At 37.7% G+C, this 27,995-nt stretch overlaps 1 protein-coding gene across 1 annotated transcript; it reads left to right on the top strand.

Annotated features, from left to right (window-relative positions):
• Positions 1-120: 120 nt before the first annotated feature.
• Positions 121-27,991, top strand: LOC140236472 (alpha-N-acetylneuraminide alpha-2,8-sialyltransferase-like; the record flags this gene model as incomplete). The annotated part of the gene is made up of 8 exons (XM_072316397.1): positions 121-347; positions 4,361-4,573; positions 15,020-15,142; positions 20,809-20,983; positions 21,721-21,833; positions 22,919-23,008; positions 26,642-26,877; positions 27,753-27,991. Coding segments are annotated over 8 exons (1,407 nt in total), but the record flags the coding sequence as incomplete, so codon positions are not given.
• Positions 27,992-27,995: the final 4 nt, after the last annotated feature.

Raw genomic sequence — 27,995 nt, forward strand, 5'->3', positions numbered from 1 at the left:
TAAAAGGGATCGATATCATTTCATAAAGTCATTTACTTACTTTAAACATTGTCTCTCTCTCTCTCTCTCTCTCTCTCTTTCTTTCTTCCTCGCCCCCTCCTTCCACCCTCTTTCTTTCTCCCTCTCCCCCAGGGTAATACAAGATTGTGTTCGCTGAAGAGACTCGTGGTCATGACGATATGGATTGGTCTCGGATGCATTGCCATTAGCGTGTTCCGAGCGCCGTCCGACTACGACATGTCTCGAGAGATGACCCGATCTCAACTCTTGCCCCTTCTTCGTGGCGACATCGGTCGACAGATCAATATGCAGCTGGATACCACACCCGATAAATCGACTAAAGAGAAGTGAGCCACTATCTAGGAGTGTTTTTAATGAGAACTGAATCAGAGTTACACGAAACACGAGCCGCAATAATTGTACATGTTGCAAAGTTGCTATTGATGATTTTTAAGGAGCCGATGTCATTTCATAAGTTCATTCATATCTGTCGTCATCATCACTCATATCACCGCATAGTCTTCTTCTCTCTGCTGTATTCATATACACACCCGTTGTCATTAGTTTCAATCAACAACGGAAAATACAGACGTTGATAAAATGCTAGTGAGGGTTGCACTAGACACCAGGATGATACGAATAAGAATAATTCTGAAGGCAGATATATGGGAAAAAAGTCTTAAATACAGCTACTTCTTGTTTGCGAATTCAGTGGTACTGTTGCCACGGCTACCAACTCATGTATACTAATTAACTACCTCCCTTTTCCCTGCTCCATGGGGATTAGGATCACCCATGTTCACCATGTCACCCTACCATTAATGACCGCTTTCAAATTAACGGGAACTCAGATTGAAGTGTCTGCAGCATCTGCGTGAATCTTATCATTACATCTGGTATCAATTCCTATCTATGTCTATCATTTGTAGTAACTAGAGTAACAACATACGAACAACATCATTTTTCATCAGTCATAATGATTCCATTTGATTACTGTTTTATGAATGGGCATCAATGAAGATGCCTATCTTGATTGATGCCCATTTATATATACATAAAAAACATCTTTCTACTGCAAAGTGTGCATTGTTTTTCTAGATACAATGTATATAGTTATCTGTAGGCCCCTATACATATCATGTATTGTATCATATTGCAGGATCTGTACTTTTTTTCATTTTGCTAAATTTTATGAACTGATACATGCATACTTTTATAAAGGCCTACTATTTTTGTTGATGATCGAAATATATTAAATTGAACTGAACTGAAGATCTACGAGCACATGTAAAATGCATTATGATGAAATGCTGCTTTTCCACAGAGAATTAAATAGGCTGCCGGGACTTACGGTTACACTAGGACGATCATCACTGTATTTCTGCTAATGCTCGTACCATGAATTAGTGCCTCTCTCGCGCTCTTTACTTCTCACTCACACTCAAGCGTGGCAAATTAAACCTATGGCGTACGTGCCACAGGCATACTGTGTGTCTAATGGGACGCCATGGTACAGGACAATCTTTTACCACTGAAAAACAAAAGAAATTCCGCGTGAAATTGTCATGGAATACGAGGCCGTGTCGGTTACCATGGTGTATACTGCCTTCGTAGAATACCTGGCAAAAATTGATCGGCAATGAGATTGTAATGACACTGAAAGAATAAAAACCGTCTTTACCTGCATGCGTACTCACATTGGTTAATTGAATAGGCTTGCTCTTTTGACATAGTGTTAAGGAGTGGATTGGTTTAGTAGGGAATGGACAAATGGGATAAGAAATTATATTGTTGAGGTAGAAACCGGGAAAAATACATGACAAGAGAGAGAGAGAGAGAGAGAGAGAGAGAGGCAGAGAGAGAAGGGGGAATTCAAACAATAATAAGTATCTGCTACTCTCCTTTATCTAATCCCTTGTGTGCGTCGATGTATTATATTTAGTGAAAGTGGTAATTGATGTTTTACCTATTTGGAGTTTATTATAATATCCAAAAACAATTGAACAAACTAAAAAAAAAAAAGAAAACTGGGAAGATTTAAGAAATCAAAAAGATGAAAGGTGGAGGAAGAAAAAGAAATGGGAGAAAAGGGGAAGTAAGAAGGGGGGGGGGGGAAAGAAAAACAAGCAAGCTGAGAAATCAGAGCAAGATGGAAAAGTACAAGAAAAAAAAACACACTCATAAACAATACATAGAGGAATGATTCAATTCAATTCAATTCAATTCAATTCAACTCAATTTATTTTCATTTCCATTAAATAAACAGGGAAAATTATATACAATGCATTAACAGAACATATCTGTAATAATTTCAAAAACGTTTAAACAAAACACATGTGATCATGAGTAACAACATAATTGCATTTATATACATATGCAAAGTACGAAGATGGGAATGGAAATGGAGGGTTCCACTAAAAAGCAAAGCTTGTACGATATGGAGAGACCCCCAGAAATACATTAAGAGAACGAATAATGGCTTAATGAAACTACAAACAGATATATGAAACAAAATCAATGAAACCAATGTCAACTGACATAAAATCAAAATTAGGAAGGAAAGAAAAAAGGAAAAAAAGAAAGAAGGAAAACAAAAAGAAAAAATGAAACTACAACACGCGCCATCGTAGATATACAAGCAAACTGGGATGATGTAAGAGTAATGATGAGACGGACCCTGGATTGATATTGCGAAAAATTGGATACATATACCGGTAAGAATATAGAAGAACAGACATCATAAAGAGGAGAGAATAGACACAATGATATACGGTTTAATAATAGTAACATCTGAGGAGGACTTATGTTTGACAGAATATTTTTTCTCTAATAATAGAAAATAATCCATGTGAAATTGATTAATGCATGTAAAAAATGATGACTTGATTGAGATAATGAAGCAAACCTAAATCAGTTGTACATTATAAGATTTCAATAAAAATGATTTTAATTTATTCTTGAATGAATTCAAAGTCCTTGCTGTTATTATATCGTTAGGAAGTGAGTTCCAATATTCAGAGCTTGTTTCTTATCCAAAAAAAAAAAAAAAAGAATACGGATAACGCCATGAATATCACGTGTACTATCTGGGTGAGGAAGTAATACTAATGAATATCACCGTCCTCGATGAATATTTCATTACAATGTTCTGGATTTGTCCTCTTATCAACAGTTTCATTACTTCCTTATGCCATGCATATAGATGCTATTGAACTGTCCTCACGAACATAAAAAAGGATGTTTACGTATGAGTCTCCTGTCTGTTTCAATGGAATTCTAGTATACAGTGCATGTTAGCAATACAACCGTACCAGCCGGAGGCAGTTCTGAGCCAAGACTCTGGAAATCGCCCATTGCTTCACCGAGTAAATGCCTGTGTTCGTGTGTAGTACAATGTGCATTCAAAAACGCGCCGGAGGGAAAATGTTAATGAGGTTGTCTCCTCAAACTCATTTCGTACCTAACGTTGCTAGAGCATGCTTCACGCGTTTGCTAACACAGCAAAAGCAGGAGGAGGCGTTGGCACGATTCGCCTAGCATTGTCCATTCAATTCCGATGTGCGCAGTTGAGGGTGATTCGGAGAAATCTTCAGCTGATATACTCTGCATGAAAATGCAGTTACCCTCATGCCTCCCCTGTCTGTTCATACACCAATGCCCTTCACTATAGTTTATGTCTCATGAGTCGAGAAATGATCTTGCAAAGGGTAGAATAGAGTAAGTAAATGTATATTTTATACAAACATAAACGTCACTGATGAATAATTTTGATGTAGTACAGCACAAACATTATAGGATTTATACCTTTACATGAAATCACATTTCAGCGGCAATCCCCTTCAAAATATAGGCCCTACATAACTTTCTTGAAATAGATGGCTGAGGTATTAAACATGGTGGTTGACACACACTCTGTAACGTTAGGGGTTTCGTTTTCAAAATTCCAGATTCGATAACTCATTATTAAAACGCGGAATGTGTTCAAGTGTTATAATGCCACCCCAGCGTTTTGATAGATGTAGCTCTCTCTCTCACACACACACACAAAAAAAAAATGAAATAAACCAAGAAAGATCAAGACCTCAAACTTTGATATCTAGAAATTGGATTACAACAAGTCATAGAACTACACGTTTTGCCTTAGTAAAGTACCAATAAGCAGATCATAAACACATCATTTTCATTCATATTCACTAATGAATGAAGAATTATGCATTTACAACACTCTATCATTTGGCCTGTTTCAAGGGATCACACACTTCAGAAGAAATGATAGGAACCTTACATCTTTCCCCGACTGTCGGGATAGCATGTGCGTAGGATTCATGTTATTTTTTTTTGTTTTTTGTTTTATACGAAGGACGATGGACGTTGTGTTGGCAAAAAGCCCGAAAGAGGATCACGCCAAAGCTATGGAGGAACCAAAACGTGTCGTGAAAGTAGTCCGAGTAATACGGCGAGTCGTGCAGAAAATCGTGCCCGGCGACCAACTTAGAACTTCATCCAAAGACGTCCTGAAGAATTTTAACGAGGCATCTAAACTTCGTCCTTCGAAGCCAAGTGCAGATAACAGGTATCTATTAGCAAACATGTATTTTGTTTTTCGAGTAGTTTGTATGATAACAAGGCAACAAAATGTGCTTAATAAATAATAGCGTGATGCATTGTCATGATTGAGGAGGACATTACAGTCTGCTCTAGACATGCATTATGCCTAGCCAGAATAAAAACGCTTAATAAATGCATAGAAATGAAACACTTCAGAGCCAATAATGAAGTACTAGTAATGTATGTAAGTCATCCCCAGAAAGCTAGCCAGTCTGGCCTCCCTCTTGGTTTAAATTCCAGACAAGTATGCACACAGGTTTTTGATTGGATCGTGCTAAATTTTGCACCTTTTGGAACCAAAGAAATTGATTTAGCACACTATAGAGCAAAACTAATTTTTATTTGCCTGACTTCTCCATTTTCGCCCACGAATTTCAATACTTTGAAGAGTGTGCTGTATGGGACTACTTAGAATGAATATATTTCTGTCAAAAAGTCCAATTTCATGGAAAATGGACTATTTAGTACCTTTAAGAAAGGAACTCTTCATAAATATGATGATGGATAATGAATGCTTTGAATGAATGATAAAGTATATCATACGTTATCACTAACTCAAGATACGTGTCTCCTGTATTTCCATGGTTTGTGGTATCTTTTATTTCGTGTCGTGTTTATGCATTTCATTTCAATCTGTCATAAAGAAATGGCAAGTCATTCTTTGATGTGCACTGATGTAAGTCATAAGAGACTGTAAATAGAGGGAATTAACGTTCAGACGAATTGATTTCTTTTTTAAAGCCAGGCTCCCACTGTAAAGCCGAGTTGAAGTGGCGAATTGTGGAAGGTAATCTTTAATTTAATTTGAGCAGCATTCGCAATGAGTCGTTAAAAGCCCTTTGTGTGAAACGGGACAACTCTGGCAAAATAAAGAGAGTTTTACCTTTTCCAAGTGAAAGCGAGCTTGGTACGATTTTTCTTTTTCAGAGTGCTCAACCAATGTTTAGATAGTGTTCCGGTATTGTCGTCGCAAATAACATTTTTTTTTTCTCAATGGTGTACGTCTTATAGTTGGTGGAAAAACAAGCTCTCGTTGTTACTTTTCTACATATTTCAAGCGTGTAATGCCCACTTTTCATGATACTAGAACCGATTTCCACACTGTTTTAAAACAGAACCTCTAGATCGGTCCTATTCATAATTTACGTGAAACAGCCGGGTGTTCATGTTCCTGTCCGCACCCTTCTCCTTTCCTCACCCCAGACGGACCCTCTTCCTTGTCACCTCACTCCAAAGCTTGTTTTGTTGTAACTATGACATGAACAAGCATTCCAACTTTCATTGTATACATTCACGCGTACAGAAACACGTACAAACACACTATCCCACACATTTGCAGCTACTATATATTTTTTCCTTTTTTTTCCGCTTCATGTAGACCTAATCAGCTTAAAGGGAGTGTATAGTTTTGGTTGAGACCTAATTTCAGGTTTCTTTTTTTTTATGAGATAATGAGAAACCTTTCATTAATTATGAAAGAGCATGTAATTCCAAGAGGGATTCAACGTTTATTTGATGAAAATCTGTTTTAAAATGGCTGAGATAGCCAAAACAGAGCATTCCTAATAAAGGGCGGGACCCACCTTTTATTAGGATCGCTTTGTTTTATTTTGTTTTTGGATATCTCAGCGATTCCAAAGCCGATTTTCATCTAATAAACTTTGGATTCCTCTTACAATGGCATGTTCTGTACGATTTCATAAGTGGTATCGTGGTATCTCGCAAAAATTTAAAAGCCCAATTCTCATCTTAGTTCAGTTCAGTTCAGTTCAGTTTTTATTTCTGCATTTCAAAATCAATACAAATCCACAAATCAACAAAATACTTACATAGTCATTTACACAGCTAATATTCGTAACGTTTGGATCTTACATACATTTTTTTTTTTAAGAACGAATATCATATATGAAAGGAAGCAATAGGAAATGATAAAAATGAAATGCAGGGGACCATCATCATAAGCTAAGCTTGACGAGGAAGATGGTCCCAGGTAAAGAGATACATAAAGAAAATCTTGCCACTCACTGAGTGGGGGGTAATTGTGCAAAGGGCACAACGAAGAGATACATAAAGAAAATCTTGCCACTCACTGAGTGGGAAGTATTGTGCGAAGGGCGTGCGGTGCAGTGCGGTGTGCATTGTGTTGGGATGAATCTTGGTTTGCACGTTGAGTGTTATTTTGTGTATCAGTGTGATGAGGTGAATGTTACTTCAGTTATGGCCGTGAACTCATTGTTTAGGGTGTTTGTTGACCTGGTGGTATGAATATTTATGTGTCAGAAGTATACTGGATTATGAGGGTGTTTTTTAGGTCTCGTTTGAAAATGTTCAACGACGTACGTTGTTTTAAATTAGGGGGTAAAGAATTCCGAATATCTGGTCCATTGTGCTTTAAAGATTTTTGAGCTAAAATGATTCTGGGGTTTTCGAGATGGTAATCGGACGACTGACGTGTTGGATATGAATGAACGGTGAAATTTGGAGTGAAGAAGCCATCAAAAATTTTTGGAAGACAATTAAATGTATATTTATACATAAAAACAGCAGTTTGAAAGGTGTGAAGATCCTCAATTTTCAATGTTTTTAGTTGACGAAATAGGGGATTGGATGGGGATAAGTAACGGGAATTGGTAATCAAACGTACAGCACGTTTTTGGAGAGTAAGAATTGGATTAATTTTAGTTGAGCCACAGTTTCCCCAAACGATATTGCAGTATGTGATATGTGGTAAGATCAATGCATTGTATAGAATAGTCAGGGAATTTTAAGAAATGAAGTTTTTCAGTCGATATAAAATTCCTACAGTTCTTGAGACAGACGTGTGGATATTATGAATGTGATCGTTCCAAGTTAAACTCGAGTCAATTGTGATTCCTAAAAATTTAGTAGATCTTACTTCAGTTAAAGATAATCCATCAATATTGATATTATATCTTCATCAATACTATACAATACCTTTGATGTTTGTGTATGTTGCTTTGTATTTTATGTTTGTATAGTCTGCGTTGTAGGATTCTGTATTTGAAATATTCTTTATTTCATATCATAGTGCCCCATGTAAGACCACGTTTGTGAACGTGCCACCCTGTCTTTATGATTACGAGCAAATACATAAATAAATAGATAACTAAATAAATAAAGAAATGAATAAAATGCATAAAGAAAGTAGACTCTGCTAGTAGGTGAAACCTACGGTCGGTGAAGGTTATTATTTTCGGTTCAGTATAATGCTTGTCTCTGTGTCTGCTTGTCAGTCTGTCTGTATGTTTGCGTACAAGATAACTTAAGAACGGATGAACGAATTTTCACCAAACTTGCACGGTGTGTTTATAATGAGATAAGAAAGAAACAATAGTTTTTTGGGACCACGAGGTCAAATATCGAAGGTCATAAAAGGTCATCTGAATTATAAAGGACATAAAATGAATCTCCGACAATAACTTCGGAAGGGGTGATCGAATTTTCATCAAACTTGCAGTGTGTGTTCACATTGAAGTATTAAGAGAGAAACAATGAAATTGGGGGCCTTGGGATCAAAGGTCAAAGGCCATAGGGCCATAAAGGACGTGGATTAAGCTTAATCTCTAAATAACTTGAGAACGGATGATCGGATTTTCATAAAATTTTGAGGGTGTGTTTATAATAAAGTACATAAGACAGAAACAATTCAAGTTGGAGGCCATGAGGTCGGAGGTCAAACGGCATAGAGGTCATAAGGAACAGACAAAATAAGCTTCATCTCCAGGAAGTAAAAAACGGACTAGAGATTTTCACCAATTTTGCAGGGTGTGTTTATGATGAAGTAAGAAAGAAAGAGTTTAATTTGGGGTTTATGAGGTCAAAGGTCCACGGTCATGGGGTCATAAAAGACATGAAATAAGTTTAATATCTCAATAACCCAAGAACGGGTGATCAGACTTTCACCAAGTGTATTGTGTATAGATGTCCCTATCCCCTATGGTTGTGTTGAAGACACCGCCTACGAAATGGCGATATGTCAATCACGACTGCTTGGTGGAGTTCTGCTCTCTCAGAGTGCTCTTGTTTTTAATGGTATCCTTTAATAAAAATTCGTTCGATATCAGCGCGAGATTCACAAGAACACCAATAAAGTGAAAATGTATTCCACCCAATAAATGCTGCTTGATCACAAAATTATTCTTACATGTAAAAACAAAGTTTATACAAATTTATTAAAATTTCGCCGTTCAAAGTTCTCAGCTCTACCTCTACCAGGTGGAAACTATATCGAACTTCTCTCTTTCTTACCAGTCAGATAAATGTATCATTTACATCAAAAGAAATGATAATGATAATATATCACATACCATATTGAAGAAAAACATAGAAATAAGGAAAATATATAGGTGCCTTCATGTATGAGAGATAGAGAGAGACGAGGAAACAACATAAAATGAAGAGGGACAAAATTTTGATATGAAGCACAAAGCCTAATCCATTCACAAATAAAAGCAATTCGCCTACGTTTTCAAAATACTCCTAAAATGATCCACTGTCTCAACCTGTTCTGGATGCGTGGGGAATTTGTTTGTTGAACTGTAAACATTTGTCGATATTGTGGGGCTGGATAAAAGAATTCTTGCAGGACGATATTCTGCTCTTAACTGTTGTAGATAGGTAGGGTCAAATTTTTGCAAGCGCATAAACACCATGATTAAAATTTTGCCATCAGTTTGCTGTTCTACCGGCAGCCAATGCCCTTGTTTTAAAACTGGATTTACTTGACCATTGTAAGTCGAGCACGAGTAACCAATATAGCCGCAGAGTTTTGGGGACTTTTGAATTCCATTGTTCGGTAGACCATAAAAAATACCATTACAGAAATCAAGACAAGACATAATGTCAGTATGAACAAATCTTTCTGTTGACTTCTTTAAGAAAGAAATTGACGAATTGTTCCAATCTTGCGCAAAGCAAACGGAGCTGCTTGGCAAATTTCATTCACATGAGTCAAATGCCTATCAAGTCTTATATCGAGGTTCCTGGCCGAGTCAACAGTCTGTATTAGAGTGTTACCGAATGAGATGCCATCAATCCTACGTGATCATCCCACGAGACCGACACCCACGAGTCATACAGCCCACGAGTTCGACGTTGAAAAATTGTCCATGAGTCATACAGCCCATTACTAGGCACCAGGCAAATAAGGCTGTTGAGTTTGAAACTAGGTAAAAACAGCCCACGAGTTCGACATTACAACACGGGGATTAAAGGGAAAATCCTTTTAAATGCAAATGGCAAAGTGAGCATGTCATCCCCTCATAACGTGATCTGATTTGTACATAAGATTTTGAAATTTCCATTTTTTTTTCATTCAAACGCAATTATGCCCGAGGCTCAAATCCTGGTTTATCTAACTGATAACTATTCTGAACTTATTCAACCAGGAATAACATCATGTTTCAGACTTAAATGGCAGATACATCGAATTTTCGTCATTATTTGTACACGATCAAATGGAAAATTGTGAGTTATGACATGTTCAGCTCACTCATTTGCATAATCATATCCAATGTACAAGAAATGTTTTGCAGAAATTAGCAAAACTTCAAAATTTCATAACTTCCATATTTCTTATCCGATTTCAGTCAAATCTTGAATTTGTAAGATTTTACTCTTTCTTATCAGTCTAACTCATTTTGGACTGGATTTCCCCTTTAATGTTTCGGTCTTGTGTTCATCGTTTGCTTAGTGACGAACTCATAGGCTGTATGACTCGCAGGCTGTATGACTCACGGGCTGTATACATGGGCTGTACGATTCGTGGGTGCCGAACTCCTGACGTATACCCCTACACAAAATAACCATACCTGATCGAAATTATTATCTTTAATACAAAAGCTAAACGTACATGGACACACAAAAAATAAGCATAGTGCTACGGCGTATCATATTCCAAAACATGCAGAGAATCAAGGGAAAAGGAAAGATAAGATTGTGGAGATGAAAGATTAAAATAAGAAGGGTCAGCAAGTTCTGAACTTTGGACCAGAAGGTGAAAACAGATCTCAGGTAAGGAATGACAGACAGAGGTAGGAATTAACCTATGAGAGATTGAAAAGAATACAATACCATGTTGACGAGTAGAGACAAATGGAAGAGGAGGTCCATTTGGAAAATACTGCACCCACTCGAAATTACAATTTCCTCTAACACAGCCAAAATACAGCCGAAAACCATCTTGCGGAAGTAGAAACGTCCCAGCTTCAAGTGCTCGCAATGTCATCGTTTGGAGCTGAACAAAACTTGCACCAAGCTCCTAACTATTGGCACTGGCATGACTGGGTGTTACAAAAAACATTTCCCACGTTTGATCCTTAATAGTTCGAATGATATATCAGATAACATTGCCATTGATACGAGTAATACTGAATAGTGTGCAATTTAGTTGGAGTTGATTTGAATATGAAAGCATAAATTAGTCTCATCAAACCCATGATTAATTTTGAAGTTTGGTTCCAAAGTTTGGTCAAATTTCAACCCTCTGTACAAAACCTGAACTTTACGTAGGAACCAGTGGTGTGCTTGTGAGTGTGTGCTTACAATTGCCCTGAACAATGGACATAAATATCACCTTTTCAGAGCTCTTCTGACTACGCTTCTGGTCTCTTGCTCCAAGGCACATGGATGCTTTATTAATAATTCATGATGGATTGCCTTGGCGCTGCTATTCTGAATTCATGGTAAAGGGGAAAATGCATGCACATGAAAAAAGAAGGCCCATGTTTCCATGTGCTTGCATACATTACAGTTCATGATGAAAAACATTATCATTGCTACAGTTGCTTACTCTTTTTTTTGTCTTAAAATTCCCCTCCATTTTTATAAAGATCTCAACAAAATGTTCTTTGACATTCATTAGAAACGGGGGAACAGACAGAGTGAAGAGGAACTATTTTTGTAACGATTATAGTGAATGTGGTCTGAATGTTTGATCGATATGCTTTTTGAATGACACACCAAAAATGTCTTGGGTCAAACCCGTTTTGGACGATAATTATGATAGTATCTGGAAGACTATTGACTTTTCTGCACTCGAACAGTTCAATGACATGAGAGATATAATCATTATGGAAATCGTATGCTCCCGAAAATATATTGAATACTTTGGAATGTACACAGCTTGCAGACTTTTTAAGAGCTTGGAATATTTCTACAGATAAAATTTTAGTTAAAAATTTGGACGATTTTTTTTTTGTGTGTGTGTGTGTGTGCATTTATTTCAGAACACTCTCAGGTTATTTGGTTTAATAGAAACATAAGATCAAAATCCAAAAAATTCTTCTTTTATGATTTTTTGTTGTTGATGAAAGCATCCCAGAAAAATCAATCTATTTTTTTTTTTTTTTTTTACGTGATAGCATAATTTGGGAGAAAACTCATTTGACCAACTTCAAATGTACAATAGATCCTCGCCTACGGGCGTTCTATTTCAAGATTTTTCATAGGACAATTGCTTTCAATGACTTCCTGTTCAAAATTAAAAGAAAAAAAAAATCTCCTCATTGCTCTCTTTTGTAACAAAGACCATGAAACACTTATTAATATATTTTGTGAATGTCCTGGAGTCTTGCCCATTTGGAATGCTATCATTAAGATGATTAATGTGAAAGATAAAGATAAAGATAAAACCTTCTGCAATGTTCTGTTTTTCAGAAAAGTTCTAACTCATATTTTTCTTATATTAAAATACTACATTTATGTTTGCAAATTTCAAGGTAATTCTCCTGTAACTGAAGGTCTCTTGGCTTTTCTGAAATGTAATAAAGAATTAGAATATCTTATCGCCAGGAAAAAAAAAACCCCAGCTCCCTCTGCATAAAAAAAGAAAAGGAGATTTGATATCAGTGTTTAAAATACCTGGTTTTTTATGTTCAATGCTCCTTTGTGTAATCATGTGAATATTTTTTCGTTTGATTGTGTAATTGTGTGTTATATTTGATCAATAGAAAATGAATAAAGATAGCTGTGATAGTGGAATTCCACATGAATAAATTATAAAACACTCAACAATGGCCATTGTCTGGGTGTTAACCACACACTCCCATACACACCTATTAAGCCCTGTGCAAATTTGAAGTTTTGTACAGAGGGTTGAAAATGGAGCAAAATCTGAACCCTAACATCAAAATTAATCTTGAATGTAATGAACGTGATTTATGCTTTAATCTTTAAATTCCTCTAACAATATTGTACACTATTCAGGTATTGCTTATGTCAATGTCAGTGTTATCTGATGTATATCTTTTTTTTTTTAACTATTAAGGATCAAAAGTGGAAAATGTTTTTTGTAACACCTAGTAGAAAGGTCCGTCTTACTCATGCGTAAGTTATCATAATTCTCACCAAACTCCCCACCATTCGAATGACTTAGTCGTATCCCACTCGGCATTATTCGTATTGCACTGTTTTATTTGTACAAATAACGCATTCACCCGGGCGTGTATCGTAGAGCACCTATTGAACGCTCGGACTAAAAGCAATGTTACTCAGCTTTTACAAGTTGACACTCGTAACAAGCTCACCAGTACTCGTGACTACAACACAGCTAAGTGGGATTGCATTAACGTGAAGTTTACAATACGATTTATCAAATATAATGTGTTATGCTTCGTCTTTGTATTACCTTTAGTTATTGGATGGAAATAAAGCACAACTGAATTAGATTTGAACTGAATTGAAAATTTCTCCCTCTTGCATCACTCATAAGGCGTAGTATCGTGACAAAGAAGACATCCAGAGACACAGTTGGAAAGCTTTGCACTGAATCAGACGCAATTGGACTCCTCGCGAACAATCAGCAAGAAGCCGTTGTAAAGCTAAAAGCAGCAATAAGCCTGGGAACAAATTACTTTAAGTAGTACTTCCAATTCTGAGACAAGTAGAATAATACCTATGAGAATGAAATTCGAAATCATGGACAGAACGAAACATGCAATCGAATTGTTCTAGTGGTAGTTGGAATGTGACTTTAAATGGAGTTTCTCCATTTATTCATCAGTAATGCATTTGCTGATATATTGCACGGCTCCTCTTCCAGCGACATGTATAAATGCGTGGGAGTAAAGTAAACGTCGGGATTTCGCGGACCGACTAAAGGAAGCGTTCTTCAAATTGTACTATTTTCAAAACGAAGAAATGTTCTTCATTGTAGCCCATTTTCGTTATTCGTTTTGATGAAATAAGAGTATCACCAGGAAAAAAAAAAGATAGCCGAGAGACAGAAAGGGGAGAGAGAGAGAGAGAGAGAGAGGGGGGGGGGGGAGGGGCTGGAAGAGGGAGGGAGAGAGAGTCGGCAATATTCCTATGTGCCTTGTTTTCAGCTGTCTTCGTGTAACATTAGCATGATTGTCATCTAAGATTCAATGGCCATTTACGTGGCTACAAAGATTGACAGGCGTTTACAGAATTTTGATTATTACATGTATAGAGAAAGGCGGCCACATCAAGCGAGAAGAAAAAACTTGTTTTCCTAGTACCAATACGACATTTCAATGAAAACCTGTGTTGTACATGCGTTGTGCAGGTGCTCTAGAAAAGTAACAGTACACAGAATGACTTTCGAACGGTGTGTGTTAATTAAATGATACAGTAACTTGTTTAGTCTATGTTTTAATTGCATCATTTGTTGCCCCAACATTTTTCATGTTTTAATTTTAGATATGCCTACAGTGCTGATATACGTCTCTGTATGGTAAAACGAATAAACACGAATGCACGATAGATATCATGTGTATATTCGATTGCTTGGCATTGGCTAGTACATACAGGGGAAAAAGGGTAGTCGAAAATATTAAAGACAGACAGAGAGAGAGAGAGAGAGAGAGATAGGGGGAGAGGGAGGGAAAGATAGGGCCCCAGGAATAACAGTACCTGCCTATACTGATGGGGCTATCCTGTTGAAATAAAACTGAATAAATAAATAAATTAATTAATTAATAAATTACTAGATCTTATACCGAGGACATCACGTTCCTTCGAGCGCTTTATTTGTATCATAGCAACAATATATCAGTAATACACCGATGCAACTGAAGCCGGAATTCGTCTGTGTTACATATACGTCGTAGCGACACGTTAGAAATTGTTCAGAGTTAACAAACCGCTATCTGAAAACCAATGAATAATTGCATGACTCGCTGCCAACTTTCATATTCCTAGGCCTGATAATTGAGAGCGATGATATACCAGATCTCTCACTTGATGTAAATCTAAACTGGCATTTCCCCCATCAAGTCCCCATCTCCACAAACGAATCTTCAGCCTCCGCGGGTTTTATGCATAAACGTTGTGATCCTTGATCCGAGTATGACTCCTCTACAACATTGTAATGACATTGTAAAAAATAATTTCATAGCTGAAGAACCTATTTTGTCTTCAATTTCTACAGGAATCTTTCAGTCTCTGAGAAGCTCTGGAGATTCACTAAAATGGAGGCGGAAAAGGTTTACCTCTTCAAGCAATTACTTTCAAAACCATGGACACCAAATAAGGCAGAACTTATGAAATTCAGGTGAGTTTCGATACATCCTCTTCTTCCATAGTGCAGGCTTCATGCTTGAAGATAAACGCACTGTTTTTGTGTGGGTAGGTGTTGGCCACTTCACCGGGTCAGGAAGCATCCTGCTCTTTGCGATGAATGAATGAAGCTGGGCATTTTACGTGCATGAGTTGTGACTCCCATACACAGGACCTCAATGTTATGTCCTATCCGAGGGACAAAGTGATTTGCCTCTTACAAGAGCGGACGGTATGATTTGACACAACATTACTCAGTGAGACTAGGGAATCGATCCCGGGTCCTTTAGATATGAAGACAGACGTGCTATACCGACTGAGCCATATCATCACCACATAATCAGCAACACATAAGTTTCCTTTTCTCTCTTTTTTCCCCCAACATAATATGAGTGATGGTATATTAGTAATTGTTGCACATTTCATCTGCACGATGCCCAGATGTAGTTCACAGTTCCTCTCATATGCGGTAGAGGAAAGTGGACGTCTCCAAATCAATAAGTGACCGATGATTAGATGAAAGCCATGCAACTGAAGAAAGGAGAAAAATGCTCTACTCACAATCTCCTGAAGGAACGACCCTTGATGCCACGAAAAAGTAAAATTTCTATAGCACCATATTACGTAGTAACAAATAATGAAATATATTACATCTGCATGCTCCACCCCGTAAATAGACATCTGTGTCAAAATTTAATGGTATTCTTTGAATAGCCAGGTGCATGACTTTGGACCAGGATTACGCATGTTCAGAAGTGACCAACAAGCTGACCACTAGACTGCGCGTGTTGTGTATTGTCTTGACTGCCCACGATGGAAAATCCCACATTTATGTTCTTCATCCGGGGTCATTCCAAGAAGCCGACATCCATGAGCCAGACACTGAATAAAAGCAGGCCCCGAGCTAGACACGCAGTACACCAGGTTCACAAGCTCAAAACCATAGGCAAATAATATAGGGAAATAAAGCTCACAAGCACGACACCTGGCAAAAAAAAAACAACAACAAAAAACAAAAGGCTCACTAGCTCGACAGGATGAACAGCGCCATCTGTATTATCGACGAATACTTGTACGGCGCTAACAGACTCGAGATTGTTACCATTTCACATTTCTTTTCTCCAATAACATTGTGCTCTTCATGACCCCATCCCCCCCACACACACAAATAACTATTAAAAGCAGGGCTTAAATTTGGATCTTCGACATTGGCATCGTGCTATTTAGGCTTGCCACATTTCCAGCTGAAATATAAGTGGGCAGGACGTCAGGTTCTGTTCCCTTTTTTCTATTGCTTCACTAGTCAACTATCTGCAAACCATCCTACCCGACTGTCAAATATCATCATATAGGAACCTTGTTATTCTAGAAACAATTTGTAATCATCTCAGAAAATATTGAATGTTCTAAATTGACGAAAGCGTTTGATATTGCAACGATGCATCGTTAATTTGATTATGATAACCCCCCCTAAAAACGGTAATATTGCAAAGGAAGAAATAACTGTTAACGTGGATGCATCTTCTTCCCCCCCCCCCCCGAATCATTGCAAATACCTTGATAGACCTTCGTCATTTGCTGTGAATTCATACTGAACCCAAACCTTTACAAGCAATACTACTGCCCCTCCAGATCATGTAAAGCAGGTGTGATCGTCGAAAAGGAATATTTGTGAAACACTTGTATACTTCATTTTGACGATTGTACGTTTTTTTCCAGCAGTTATAGTCATCACTTTTTTTAGTAATATGTTCTGCATGGAGGGAAGGGACGGCTTCGGGGGATAAAGTCTCCCCCCCCCCTCAATAATAAGAATAATGGTCGATGAAGGTATGATTTCTATTTAATGAAGATCTATATAAGTAGCGCAGCAAAAAAAAAAAAAAAATTCAATAAAAAATTCAACTGAGGCAATGTCGAAGAATCTTAATATACCTAGAAGACACAAAATTGTGATAGACATTATATTTCAAACATTAAAGAGATTAGCATGTTGTCAAGTTAGTCAATAGATGTAGAAATATCCCTGCCAATCTGTTTTTCTCAAAACCTATTCATTTAAGAGGTAATTTATTGTAATATTAATTGTATAGAATATATATATATATATATATATATACACATACATACACACATATGTATAAAAACAGATGACATAGTTTCAAATGGAATAACGTGTCATGAAATGGAGTATTTCATTCGATCTTGACTCCTTTTGTGATCATCAGATTTGTGTCAGGCAGATATTGCGTTTGGTGAAAAATGTTATGTAACATATGTCATCCATTGAAGATTGTGTGAATAGCCGCTCTAAAGTGAAGGACAAACTGTGCGCAGGTAGTCAAATTATTCATCATGTGTGTGCGTGTTGTTATGATAACAAAGCCACGGTTGATTGCAAAATGTGAGAGCTAAGAAATCATACTAACCTCTTGTTTATGATTTTCTGTACACATTCATATACATGTACATGGTTTGTAAGCTACAACCCTAAGGGACAATCCTTATGTCCCATCATAAGTGAAAACGTGACACGAGACATGAATGTTGACAAAAATATTTGTTTTATTATATTTGTGGTATTTTTTGTTGTCATTGATGATAGAAAGCTACAAGTGATGTGAACACAATATTATAGTTACAATATTAGAAAATGTGGTTTCAAAAGGTTTAGAATATCTTATGCCGCAATCTCTTTCGCAGATATTTGGTGACTAAAGTTGTATTCAATTTTTACAATATTGTCACACCGATTGTTATAAATTTTATTGTGTTCAGTAACTAATGCCCGTGGTAGCAGTCTTACTTATCTTACCCACCTTCAACAATGTTAACAATTGGCGAGTTTTTGTATCAGGCAAACAAATAGCCAGTATATTCATATATATTTTTAATTTTTTTTCGGGGGGAGGGGGAGTGGGTTGGTGAACTGGCTCATGGACTATAATTGCTCCTACAAGCGACCGAGTGCGCCGTCGACATGGAAAAGTCTGCAGGTTGCAGCGTGCAGGGTTTTAACCTGATTATTTTTATGCTTTATTCCAATGAAATACACGTGATGGACTGATGAAAGTTAACATTCCCACAGACCCAAGGAAGAAAACAAAGTCAAAGATCGTAGATTCTTTCTCCACAAGGAAGAAGAAGCAGACCCTTTAGCTCCTCATAATATGTTAATTTTCAGTTAAAAGTTAAAACATTTTCATAATTCATATCCTTCTCTGTAAAACAAGCGTTCAATCATTACATTTCCTTTGTAAAATCAATCAATATAGCATACATCTACAGTTATTACTGACACCCAGCAAGTCCTAACGAGGTCGTTCCATGGAGGTGAAAGATGTCGCGATGTCTGATTAGTCTGAGGCTGGTATCAGTGCCCATGCAGGAGTTGGAGGAGGAAGAACCAGACATGACGGCCAGCAGGCAAATAGGGAAACAATATCGCAACGTTGGCGCGGAATTTATTGTGCGTTATTTCCTAATGTTGTCCGCGTTGTCGGAGGGTCATTCTAATTGACCTATATTAGTACATTATTTTACCATTGCTGGTGTCATCCTATAAATGTATCCAGGGTGTTCTGCTACAATCAGCATTTCCACACTATTTCGTGCCCTTTCCAAACAGATTCGTAGGACACTCCCAGGAATGTCTGCAGTCAATATGCAGAGATTCCCAGTAATACCCCAGGATACTTTTTTAGTCTCTGATGCGGAAAGAATGCCGAAATGACATGATTTGCTCTCGCACTCTTTGCTACTCTTGTCGGGGATTTAGTCTACGTCTACCCTAAGAAATTATTAAGAAAATGGTAGTGTCGTCTATATTTTGCAAAAAAAAAAAAAATGGTAATGTGATGCATAAATTCCGTTCAAGAAATGAATTCAACTTACTTCATTTTATTTTGTTTTCAAACAAATTTCATTTATAACGTGAAGGTAACACAAATTTGAAAATTCCGCGTATACAGACAACCTTAGACAACAATTCAAGTTACAAAGTGCATCTAAATCAGTCTAAAGTGTGTTATAACCACCCAACACACATGTATTTTGGGGTTTCATCTCCAAGGCACGTGCACACAAACAATATTCCGATCATGATCATTTGAGCCGTCATAAAAGTCAACTCCGAACTTCGTGACCGGCTTCTTGTTTTTGTGTTTGTTTGCGCCTTTTTTTTTTTGGGGGGGGGGGGGTTGGGTGGTGTCGTAAGCACATTTCTTTTTCAAGTGGTGAAAGGTGTCAGTAGTCAGTTCGATTGCGTTTAATTTCGTTTCATTTCTCAATGAAATTGTTATGACAAATCAACAACATTCTCATAAGAATATAGATACGAGTGCTTAAAAAGTACTAAAACGAAATATACACAAAATATATATGTTAGCTACTTTTACCATACTTTTACCCTTATTGTGTGTGTGTTGTTGGTTTTTTTTTTATCCAATGGTTTTATATCTATGCTTGTACCATTTCCAGGTTTAACTGTCTTTTTCTGGTTGCTGCAATATCTTTCAATTCTCGATTCGCTTTACTGTTTTGTGATAGTGTTTATTGTTACTGTTTTTACTGGTGAAACCTCTTCGGCCCTGAATCAGGCTACCCTGTGAATGTTTAAAGAAGACCGAATAAACAAATGATAAACGACGTTGAAACTTTACAACAGTAAGGAGATGAGCAATGAAGATGAAATTCGCGATCTATGATGAGTGGGTTTAATTCTTTGGAGGGAAACGTGGATTGCTCCCCATCCCCTCCCCACAGAAAACAAAAAACCCGATAAATTTGCGTATCATTATGAAGACAGCTAGGAGCCGCTGATTCATATAATCGGGATAATTTTACATTTTTGCCATGCTGAAAAACATATATGCCGCTTTTGTTGTTGTTCATGCATTAATATTTATCAACATTATTTCTTCTTTAACTTTGCATGCATGTTCTGCGTAGACTTGTTCTGTAAATGAAATGATTGTCACGGCCAAGAATTTGTCTGCGCAGTAATTTTTTCTTGAGAACGAAACTCTCACCCGAACGCTATCACCTACGTTCTCCTCCATTTCGTAAATAAAACTATTAAAGCAGAGCGAGTGATACACAGACTTTAAATACCACATATCTAATATATCTATCAGATATGGTTCAGTTGATTCCAAGGTTATTACCCATCCGTCCGTTGTTTTTTCTTCAGTTATATATTCCAGTTGTATTGTATCATTGTTATATTTTTTTATTTTTTTATACGGTGAATAAATAAACAAACAAACCCCCTATATGAGTTGCAATGTCACTACATCAGTTGTAAAATGAACCTCTCTACAAAGTGAGTAACAGCTCAGTAGTCTTCAAATTCAGAAACAGGGTCTAATGAAGCCAGATGGGTCAGAAAATGGCGTCTTGCCAAACAGTGATATATTTAAACACTTCTCTCTTATCTTTCTCTTAATGAAAATAAAATCAAATAATTTCCCCTGTCCTAACTGTTGCGCAGCAGCTAATTGGATGATATGATCTTATATATAGATAACATACGCTTCCAGGAAAATCTTAGGAAAGGATTATGATAATTGATCATAGTATAATCTGTAGCCCTTTAACTGTAGTACACATTTACAGCATACTTGAATATGCATTATACAATGATTTTTGATTGTTTTATAGGGAAGAACTTCTATTTGATCCCAAACGGCGCCCTCAAATGGTGATCGCATCCAAGCATAATACGAAAATCAACGGTGCTTTACGGTTCTACATTACATCCAAGACGCAGTACCATGAGTTTAACAATGGCACGCACTTTCATATGAACGCCACCGTTTATAATACCCTGCCAGATGTAAGTATTACATATCGAAAAGATTTACCCCATTTATTCTCTGTCATTGAAGTTATGGAATGATTTCAAGAGAGATATGGATAAACAGGGAAAGGAAACGACAGAGAAAGCAGACTTGGGAATGTAAGAAAATTACAAATAGAAGAGAGCAAGTTTTGTTGTGTTTGAAGAAGGAAGATGATGTTGATGATGAATTTAAAGAATGAAAACATCCGTGCTGAGCATAAAGGAACAGTAAGAGGAGAGAAGATCACCATGACGAAGAAGAAGAGGACATTTAGGAAAATGAAATGATAGCTGATTAAAATTGATCAATATGACTAGATGACATAGAATTAACGAATAAGATAGAGTCTTGATTGCAAAATGTCCCGATCTCGCAACAATATACACCATGATTGTTGTCCTCCATGACAATCATCATTCTTTTGACGTGTTACTTCTAAAACGTGCCCTGTCGGCAATGAATGAAAATCATCAAGGCAAAAAGTCTCAATTTTTGTATAGCGTTCACCACAATCGTTTATTTCCGTGGCACTCATTATTAAGCTAATAGTGTCATGTGGGAGATACTCCCAAGCTGTAACTCGTCAATCCCCAATCCCAAAATAACCTTTTCAGCACACTTCTCCTGCTCTCTTTCATTTTTTTTTATTTCTTTCATCAAGAGGCTCTATTCATACTTATCAGCCTTTCATAGCATGTATTATTCTCATCTATTTATCTCTCCCTTATAGGCTTCTCCTTTCAGACACAAGCGGTTCCGGAAATGCAGTCTAGTCGGCAACAGTGGCTCCCTTTTAAATAATTCATGTGGCAGGGAGATAGATGATGCTGATTTTGTATTTCGGTAAGATGTCTAATTCCCTGTCTTTGAATCAAGTCCTTTATGACTTTGGTCACATATTTGGCATTTGGTCATATTCTGAAAAGGCCAAAGACCCTTCAAGGTACAAAATGTAGTTTTGTTGAGTCAAGATATGTATCATGATGAATATATCGCTGATCTTATAGAGTCTTATTTCCAGACAGCAGACTTTATTTTAACAATTTCAACGTCATATAATTTCATAAGATTGCTTAATGTTGTGGATGTGATGAATCAGGGAGCCCACCTCCCTGGATGAATTCACTGATAGTATCAAACTCATGGATGTTTCGTTGTCTATGATTTTACAGTGATATCATTTAACGGTAAGGTGATAACGTAATATACCTGACCAAATATAGTAATATAATAGGTCCTCTGTAAGTGAAAAGACAACCTTGCGTTCGGTATCTGTAAGCAGGAGTCATACCTGTCAAGGAAGCAGTTCCACTGTTCAATGTGAACACAGTCCATGCACGTGCGTGTGCAATTATCATCATGTCCAAGTCGTAGAAGAACCTGTCATTCAGACTGTCTCCCTTGAATCTGTTTTGAAATGTCAATCTGAACATAACATGGAGATGCACTTTGATATGTCGAGTTCAAGTTAGCTCGTCTGCAACAGAGTGTCATGTTTGCTCACCGCTGACAATCATGACGAATTGCCATTTAGCGTTATGGTAATCAACATGCCGTGATTGCCTGCGCCAACGTATTTTAGAAGATAGCACTTATTGCATGACATTGAAATAAAATTGTGTCTGTCGTTCCGCAAATTCAGATGTTTACATGTTAAGATGTATTCTGCTGCTGCTCAACAGTTGCTGAAAACTCAGTTCTGAACGTATAGGAATGCCCAGAACAAAGGATGGTTACACTGTACAATGTGTGGTCTCAAATTTAACAAGAGCATACAAAATGTTTATTCTACATCTTTCATCAGTGAGGTTTATTTTACGCATTAAAGCATTGCTAGTCTATATTGCTTATCATGAATCTGCCTCTCCGGACTCAGACAAAAGTATAGAAGTGTTGTGATTTATTTCCCCCTTTTTGGTCATTTGCAGGTGCAACGCGGCTCCTATTAATGCGCACAGTAAAGACGCAGGTACAAAGAGCAACTTTACAACATTTAATCCAAGTATATTTTTGAAGAGGTGAGTTACAGTATTGTACGTCTGAGAGTGCTGAATGAACATTAACCTTTTGTTATGACTTTACGAGTGTACCAATACCCTGAGTATTATGTTTGCTATATTTGTAGAATATACTTGGACATGACCTCTGCAAAATATTACAACTTTTTGTCACTCCGATTTTTATTCACTGGGGTTTAATGTAAATCTTTAAAAATATACAAAAAAAAGAAGACTTGAAATCGACTAGTCGATCACCCGATTCTTTCAATCGAACAATTGCGCTGTCGATAATTTTTTTTTCCAATTATTTACGTCTTAGACGATAGTGATATGCAATGCGTGCCCTATAAGGACATGAAATGTCGATATTATTCGTAAAAACGTAAGCGTGTAGCACCAGTACCGGCGCTTACGGAGCAGAACTTAGACGCGCGGAGCACAAGTGCCAAAGTGTTACATAGATATGATCTGATTTATCAAAATACGTACACTTTCAGGTGCTACAGTATCGCAGGTGAATGATGACCGTTGAGGGTGTGTGTGTGTGTGTGTGTGTGTGTGTGTGCGTGTGTGTGTGTGTGTGTATTCTAGATGTACACAAATTCGATTTTCAGGGTATTGGTACATTTTGATTTTAACTGGTTCGGAATTGCCCTTTGATAAAGCAGGAATCAACCTAATCTGGTAGACATTAACTTAGAATACTAACACATTTTTTTTTTCCGCGAATGTGTTCTGTGCGTGTATGTGTGTGTGTGTGTGTGTGTGTGTGTGTGATGTTGTTGTTGTTGGGCCATATCGCTCCGTTACGCGTTATCCGTGGTTGATTTTATCCGAAATTCAACTATGTTGTCGATTAGAGTTACATATGCGAATAAGATGGCCCCGGTGAAATATAAATAGACCAATCAAAGAGGTGTCAAACACCTCGCTTGGTCCAACAAAACTTAGGGCGTTCTGAGACCGGCTCCTTACAGGCGGGCGTATAGTTGTGGAGATGTCCTGCGGTCGGCTCGGGCAGGCTACGTCTATGTGTAAACGGTACCCGACCTGAGATCGGCTTTCGGGGCTCTGCTGGACTGGTTACATGACATTTTGGAAGGGATCATGTGATCACTCGCAAGCCAAAATGTACATTCATTGTTTTTATATTATACTGTCTAACCTCATACTTGTGTACAAAGAAAACAAAAATCAACAACTAAGAAAAGTGCGTGTGTGATTTCTATGATAATACACGCCGTCAGTGACTTCATTCTTCTGACCCGTTATACCGTATATCCCAAAAAAATTACAACAGGACCCTCCGCAACGATACCATTAAAAATAGTGAATCAATCCAAATACAATAGCAGGGTACGAAACTGTACAGCCCCTTTTACACTTTCACGGATCGCATCACGGATGACCACGGATCGTCGATCCGGGATCATCCGTACTGTTTCCGGCATGACCGTGTTGACTCCGTGAAGTCATCCGGCATTATCCTTGATCATCCGGCATGTCCGCGGAAAAAATTAAGCTTGCTTAATTTTTCATCCCGGACATCACGGACGAAAATCAATACGAACTCTTCCTTGTTGGCACCGTCTACTCCGTGTTGCTTCCGTATTCCTTCCTTGTAGGCACCGGCTATTCCGTGTTGCCTCCGTACTCATTCCGGGACAATCCACGAAGACATCGGGACGTCCGTATTAGCATCGGCTCCATCCGGGATGAAAAATTCGTGTATTTTGTAAATACAAGCTCATAAAGTCCATTAAATTTGCTCACATCTTCCCCCATCAGTACAGCCAGCAACCCCTCATACTCTGTTCGTATAATAGTCTCACGAAAACCTTCAGTGACCCACACACATTTTCTTGACCTTTTTTTTTTGTGTGTATGTTTGTGTATTTTGATTTGTTCTGTTCTGTTCTGCTTTGTTTATGTGATGTTCCCGCAAAATGAGAGTTTGCAACAAAGAGATTTGCCTGACGTCGACAAGCCGAGGCATACGTAGGCTGCTGTAGATTTTCTGATTTGCTTGTTATTAGCTCTGTAGGCATCAAAGGCAAAAGTAAATGTTATCTGTCAACATTTTTGGGATATCCGTGTAAAGACCGCGAAGGGACCCAGTTGCATCCGTGCTCTTACTTGATATGGCCGTGTTAGCTCCGTATCGTTTCCGCTGTGGTCCGCGTTCGTTCCTTGTCCGTCCTTGTAGGCACCGTACTTGTCCTTGTAGCCTCCGTACTTGTCCGTGTAGACATCCAGTTGGCATCGTATTCACACCGGCATTGAGAGGAAAAAAGACATTTTGCATGCCGGAACACCACGGATGACGATCCGTGGTCATCCGTGAAGCAATCCGTGAAAGTGTAAAAGGGGCTTTTAGGGCTTTAGTCATTACCATATCTTACAGAAAACCCCATCCGATTTGCTTCAGTGGTCAAGGAGAAACGAGGATCTTTGTAGAGCATGTCAGGAATCCCTTCCTTCCAAGTTCTGTTCATTGTCAAGGATTGTGTTCACACATTGATATGCAGTTTCAAGAGCATCCAAGTGCTAAACTTGGAAGAAACAGACCCATGGCATGCTTTAAAATGATCCACATTACTATGTGACCACCTGACCAAATTGAACGGGGTTTTCGGCAAAATTTAGGTAAGAGGTAAGATGATATATTCTTAGACCCTGAAATAGCATTCATACAGTTTAATCATTCTGAAAGTTATCAACGTAGAGACTGCCCATGGTATTTCTTTTTTCTTTTAATTTTGGGACATACTGTATTGTGAAACCAGTGTACGTAGCTTACATCGTAATGTTCCTTCAATTTTCATTACCTTTCTGCCCGTACATGTAGTACAAAATATAGAATTATGTTAAACATGGGACATAGTATGTATTCCAGACTCCCTATGTTTACCCTCATATTGCCAACAAATTTTGTGTATAACGTCTGTAGAGAAATCCATTATTGCGAAAAGTCAAGAGAAATACGTAATGTAATCTATTGTCTTCACACCACACCAATGGGCAGGTGGTTGTGGGGCTCATTGGCTGCTAGTCTTTTCTCGACAATCTCATAGTTCTAATATCAATAAAGCTGCGCAATTTGCGAACAATGTCTAATGTTAAAGGCGAGATGTCAGAACATGTTTTTCCTGTAGCAAACCCAATATTGGATGATCTGTCTTAAATATTGGATGATTGACTCCGGTCTACAATGGTCTATACGCTGATTGTTTGATCCAATTATTTCTTTCTTTCAACGCAAACTATATCGTCTTTAATTTGCAAATATGGGCCATGTGTAATGTCTCCTAAACTGGTTTGGTCAATGTCGGAAAAAACGAGAGAGCGACATGGACTACATTTCCCTCACACCTGAAATCTGTAAAGCCACCTACTTTGTTTGAGAGTGCAGGATTCATTTGCATATGGCCGATGATTTGTTCCATATTTTTTTAAGTGTGTTTGGTTAGGCCATTATCCCTGGTTCGTGAAAACTTGTGAAAATTCTAATCAAACCCTCTCAAGAAGCAGTTCATTGTAACGTGGAATGTCGCTCTATTCGCTCAAGTCGATTTTAGCAAGGAGAGGCGTTTTACTTTTAGAGCGTAAAACGTTATACTTCACTCACTTTGTCCCTGTTCGTTCACGCAGGTTTGGTGGCCTTATCAGTGAGCAAAACGTGTCTGAGTTTCTTCGGCAAACGAAAGAGTACTCGGGGTTTTTATGGTTCCCCTGTCTTGGCAGTCATCGTTACACGGACTTGTGTCTGCATGCCTCTTTCCTTTACAACAACACTGAAAACCAGTTCGTTCTTGGTCATCCAAATCATTTCAACGCAATTTGGCAGTTTTGGAAGGACAGGAATTTCACCAAGATAATGTCAACGGGTATGTTCAGTATTAAATATTGTTTTATCGACTTTACTATGAAACCTTTTATTGTTAACACTGATTGTAGTAGAAAGTAAGTGGGTTGTTAAATAGTAATAGGGCTATCCTATTTGACTGTTGGAGAGAATCTCCTTTGTAAAGAAAAAATGAACAGCTCTGTAATTAGATTGAAAATGACTGGATACATAGTCATTGTATTCTTAATCCTGCATTTCATGAATATTTGCAAATAAGAAGTGACATTCGCATTAAATTCAATATGGCAAAATCAAGTGCTTTATGATTCTTCGTGGGACTTGAATTTCAATAACACTTCAGACATGAAATCACCTTCCAAATAGATATAACGTTGCTGTGTGTGATGTCAACGGTCGGGGAAAGTAAAAATGGAAGAAGGAAGGCATAATCACTAAATATGACGTATGACCACCTTTTTTTTCTTTTCCGGGGAAAATTACGCAAACTGTTATCTTGATACTTCGCTTTCTTATTTTCTGTTGTTTTTTTTTTTTGGTGATCCATTAAAGTGAAGAAAAGAAAAAGAAGAATCGGACAAAAATATAGCCGAGTAGAGAGTAATGTTTATGATACAGTAATATGAATCTCTTTTTCCTGGAGCAAAAGTGAGGGTGCAAAATGTAGCATGTCTATCGTGTTTATTATACGTCTCAACCATGTCAACAGTATATAGTGCTATCCGACTTGTCTCTCGTACAGGGCACTTTATAATCAGTTCGTTTGATTAATGTTGATTGAGTTATCTTTATTTTAACAGTATAAGATTGTGTCTGTTTGGATTAGAGCCTGTAGTTTAGCGCTAACCATCACTGCGATACTGTATGTCGGTATGTGTTTTATTTTCCTGTCAACAGGGTTCTACGTCACGAATTTCGCTCTAACGATATGCGACGAGCTTCATCTTTACGGCTTCTGGCCATTCCCGACAGAGATAAATGGCGAAACTATGCGCTCCGTGCCATACCACTATTTTGATGGAGCCACCTTCACCACTTCACATGCAATGGCCGATGAGTTTATGAACTTGTTACAGCTTCATGAGTTGGGAATCCTTCAACTTCACACCCATGAATGTCATAGATGATATACTGACACCG

This window comes from Diadema setosum, chromosome 13 (assembly GCF_964275005.1).
Source record: "Diadema setosum chromosome 13, eeDiaSeto1, whole genome shotgun sequence".
Classification (NCBI taxonomy): domain Eukaryota; kingdom Metazoa; phylum Echinodermata; class Echinoidea; order Diadematoida; family Diadematidae; genus Diadema; species Diadema setosum.